We start from the raw sequence: 5000 nt of genomic DNA, 5'->3' as shown, positions 1-5000 counted from the left end.
TGACCCCTGACCCCTGTGAGACTGGTTAACCTGTTGTAGAATAAGAAGGAGTGTGTAGGTCACACTGGTCTGATGTAAATGTCCCCAGTATAAGCGGATCCTGGCCTTTACGCTGCTGTTTACTGCCCCTCCTCATCTCCGCTGACTCTCTAATTAAGGCCAAACAAATAATTAGCGGCGCTGCTAACACGCGGCTGTGTAACTTGTAATTGATGGTTAGGTGAGCGTGTGCGCAGTGATTATGATGGTACATAATTACAGCATTCCAGTGCCAGGCGTGTGTGTTGCTCCCATTTACCTCTGATAATCTCAGTGGTTTTGAGGAGACGACTGGTTTATTTATACCAGCGTAATGAATCCGCCCACTGACAGTGATATCTGTGCAGGAGGGTGTGAGCCAGTCAGATCACGTCATCTCAAGTAAGTGGGCCGCTAATGTGAACAGATGCGAGGAGTAGTTTTTAATCACTGCCTCCCAAACACTGAGAAGGACGTTTATTAATGTTTAATGTTTTTGAACCTGGAACGTAAATGTAACGAGGTATAGTTCATGGAAGAAGGAGGCGCCGCTCTCTCACGGCCCTCGGCCTCGTCCTGCTCGCCACAGGAAAATAAAGCAGTGTTTGTTTTTTAAACTGGGGTTTGGAGAAAAGTCTAGAGTAAACTGTAAAAATTATATTTCTGTATATTATATTCCTTTGCGAGGATGATCATATTTGGTGGTTTTGGTTTATTGATCAGCCTCACATACAGCGATGATGGCTTAGCCTCTGTTATTTCTGTTATTCTGTTACCATAACTATAACCATAACTACATCAGCGTTAACTCAAAGAGACATAACTATAACCATAACTATTCTGATTCTGATTGGCTGTCAGTTTATCGTTCATCAGCTGTAGTGTGTGTGTGTAGTGTGTGTGAAAAAATCGCTCTGAAAGTGATTCCAGCGATATCGTTCCTCTGTCGTTATCGTTATAGTTGTGTTGTGAACTCTCTATTCTTTTACACCCAAAACGATTTTTGGAATTATATCTTTTCTTTTTATCATAATAGTTATTTTCCTGCTCTGCACATTATGTAAGTGCAGTTACTTCTTCTTCTCTAGCCTGCTTCCTAATTTAGTTTTCTAATAAACCTGGCATTGTATTTTATGAATATTCTTGTTCTTTGACATTTGCTCTTGCTCATCATTTGTAAACCATTTTATGCATATGTCTAAATGCATGAATGTAAACACACTGATGCTGAAATATTTCTGATAAATCCTTGTCTGATGCTGGAGTTTACGGTACACCGATGTGATGATAATATTTCAGCATGCACGTCATGTGTGTTTTCTATTAGCTGCTCAATCTCAATCTAACGATTGACGAATCAATCACTCTTTCTGATCGAATCTGTCAAACAGTTTTGCAATAAGGTCTGAATCTTCGTGATTCAGTGGGATTCATGCAGACACCTCACACCAAAAATAATAGCAGGATACCTTATAAGATGATGTTCATATTTAGGGTCTTTTGTCATTTGACAGCAGAGAAACAGCAAGACTAATGTATATAACTGTATCTATATCAGTGTCCAGTGTCTGTGCCCCAGTAGTGATGAAAGGCCACGAGCCTTGAGGGATCCTCTGAGCGTCTCCTCCACTCATTAAAGGTTTGGTTCTGTGTGTTTCAGAGGACCTGCTGCCCACCGGCTTCCCCAGTATCGACATGGGCCCTCAGCTGAAGGTGGTGGAGAGAACCAGAACCGCCACCATGCTGTGCGCCGCCAGCGGGATCCCCGACCCCGAGATCTCCTGGTTCAAAGACTTTCTCCCTGTGGAGCCGGCGCTCAGCCAAGGCCGAATCAAGCAGCTGCGATCAGGTACGATCCTCACAAGATATTACGTGAGGAGGTTTCTGGTCTAATATTTGCAATCTCTGTTTTTTCAGAATTAAGTAGTAGGAAATTACTAGTCATCCAGTTTTTAATATCAGCTATGCATTCCGTTAATTTGGTGAATTGGTGAGTTTCGTCAGGTTTGGAAGAAATATAGAGCTGAGTATCATCAGCATAACAGTGAAAACTAATTCCATGTTTCCTAATGATATCTCCTAACGGTAGCATGTACAGAGTGAACAGCAGCGGTCCTAGTACTGAGCCTTGTGGTACGCCATACTGAACTTGTGATCGATAAGACATCTCTTCATTTACTGCTACAAACTGATAACGGTCAGATAAATATGATTTAAACCATGTTAATGCAATTCCACTAATGCCAACATAGTTTTCGAGTCTATTTAAAAGAATCTTCCTCTTCTAATGAGCTCCGTGCTTTAACCTGTGAACCGTCACATACACATTTTACAGAACGTATCTTGCTTTGGTATACAGACCTACACTCTTAGAAAAAGGATCAATGGAGTTCTATATTGAACTCTTGGGTTCTTGACCCAGTTTTAAACAAGAGTGTAAGTTTGGTCTCTGAAGAAACACTTATTGCAGATCTGAAAGCACTTAAAAACATGAAAAAGTCAAAAATGTTATAGAAGTTTAAGTTTACCGTAAAGCAAATGTAATGCAATGTATTTAAATTGTTATAAAATCAAAGTTGTATGTCCAACCAAGATTCAAATTTTTAGTTTATACCACAAAAATGTAGCCGCTAAAAGGTTTTAAAATGCCGTTTCCATGTTAACATAATGCCCAATTTCAAAACAGTGAATTTTGAGTGTTTAAAGTCCCCCTCTAGTCAATAATTGTATCCCTTAAAACTCATCTTTGATCACCAAAATGACATATTTAAAAAAAAAAAATCCTTGAAAAAAACTTCTTCATGCCTTAAAATATCTTGAATGTAACTCGACACCCTCGCCTCATTTAGTATTCGCGGTTCTAAGAATATGCAAATGAGCCCCGCCTCCACTCACTCAGAGATCCACTCGTTGACGATCACACGTTGATCTGATTGGTTACAAGGTCGTTTGTGACGTCAGAAACACCAGCGATTTCAAACCGTGTTTTTGAGACTGTCTTTGGTTCACTGCAGTTTTAAGCAGAAAATACTCAGCAATGCTGTCGACTTATGAATTTACACATGGTTTGTCTTAAAGCATATTAAAAACACCACATAGACACATAAACAACATTAAAGCTGGATTTTCACAACAGGGGGACTTTTAGTCTTGAAATGAGACCTAATATATGATGATTGCTAAACTATGCAATAGTGTGGGAGTGACACACTGACAGTAAACATGTTAAACTGCCTGAATGTCCCGGTGTGATTGTGGATCAATGGCCTCTCGTATGAAGGCGTTTCAAATCAGCCCTAATAACTCTTCAGCGCGTGGACTGATGAAGTGAGGGATTAGCAGGTCTCCTCTCTATTACGCTGGGGTTTGGATAGGTGATAATTCCTGAAATGACCACTTACTTCAAGACTCGAACCGCAGCTGGAGATCCAAGCGTTTGATTTGATGACTTTGACTGTAATGTGGAGTCCGAAACGATGGGATGGAAATGTTCTTGATTTGTGCTGTTCTCTAAACACATGTCGAGTGAATACTGGTATGGAATTCGTTGTTGGATGTGTTTTTAAACTTTGATTCATCCTGTACTAGTTTAACATGAACCTACACATGACTGATTCACCCTGTACGATTCTCACGTACATTATTATACATTCTTTAAAACTAAAGCTTTCAAAAGAGATTTTTCACTCTGATGCAATAGAAGAACTGTTTTGGTTCTACACAGAACCTTTCAGTGATCAGCTCTTAAACACCTCAGGAACTGTGGACACTTGTGTAGAAGTTCAACATGATGATGATGAGATGATCACTGTAACTCCACAACAACTACATAAATGTCTCCACTAACATTCAGAAACTCTTCCTGAGTCTCTCCGTAAGGCTGCACTCGCTACTGGTTATTCTGGGATTCTGGATGAGTGAGATTGGCCTGTTTTGTTATTACCGGAGTTTCTGAAGCTCGTGTAAAGACTCCACCCTCTTCTGAATGGAGGCGGAGCTGCAGCTCATTTGCATTTAAAGAGACACACACAGAAATTTGCTAAGCTATAATAAATGATCTGGTATTTTGAGCTGAAATTTCACACACACATTATCGAGACACCAGAGATTTATATTACATCATGTGCAAGGGGCATAAGGGATCGTTCGGTATTTATGGAAAGGGCCACCGGAGGAAAATAGGGGAGGGTCATCTCTTTTTATTCTTTGTTGAGGGGAGGGTCATTCAACTTGTTTTAGTCTAGGGGGAGGGGGCACCTAACTTTTGTATTCAGGAAAACAGCAAAATTTCAAAGTGGCTTGTTTGGTGCATATTTTTTCCATGTAGCTTTATGTAGCTCTCTCGGTCCTGTCCCCCTATCAGATGGGTCTGACCCAACAGAAATCCAGTTTGGCGCTGCCTGACAGTGCGTGCGCACTTCAGAACATGCATCACTTCAGTACGTGCAGAAAAAGTGCATCATGTACAGAACGCCAATGAAATGTTTACCCGGCATAGCTTTAAAGCACGAACAAATAATGAACTTTTGTTATTGCGAATAAGTGCAGTGTCCTGTGAGTGTAACTCTACCGCGGCATTAACATGTGATGTGAATGTACGTTGAGTGTACTGGGACTGAGGCGCCAGAACTGCGCTGTACGATACTACCATATTTTAGTTTCCATTCTTATTGTGTTTCCACAACAATGTTAGTGAGTAAATCTACTGAAATTGCCACCATAACAGTGGAGTGTGATGTGTTAGACGTAGAGCTACCACATTTTTAAATTACTATTAGAATTATTTTAAGTTAACATAATAAAATACGCAGACCTACACCAAAAAAAATAGTTGAGGATAAATTCTTTAAAATTGGGCAATTCCAGCGTTATGGACGTGACATCTGCAGTCAAAACTTGAAATATAAATTATCAGAAAATGCATTAATACTGAATCTGTTTATATATCCGTACCCCCTTAATGAAGGAGTCAAGACATTAGA

General features: G+C 40.1%; 1 protein-coding gene across 1 annotated transcript in view; it reads left to right on the top strand.

The window, feature by feature from the left end:
• LOC143703211 (receptor-type tyrosine-protein phosphatase S-like) overlaps positions 1–5000 on the top strand; it is a 100357-nt gene that overhangs the window by 15370 nt on the left and 79987 nt on the right. Inside the window, exon 5 of the mRNA XM_077197265.1 lies at positions 1679–1867. Coding sequence (XP_077053380.1) covers positions 1679–1867 — 189 coding nt within the window. The remainder of the gene's footprint in view (positions 1–1678; positions 1868–5000) is intronic.

The sequence above is a fragment of the Siphateles boraxobius genome, unplaced genomic scaffold (genome assembly GCF_051911475.1).
Source record: "Siphateles boraxobius isolate OS27281-9 unplaced genomic scaffold, OSU_SipBor_1 383, whole genome shotgun sequence".
Classification (NCBI taxonomy): Eukaryota; Metazoa; Chordata; class Actinopteri; order Cypriniformes; family Leuciscidae; genus Siphateles; species Siphateles boraxobius.
This window is presented reverse-complemented; position numbering and strand designations above follow the sequence as displayed.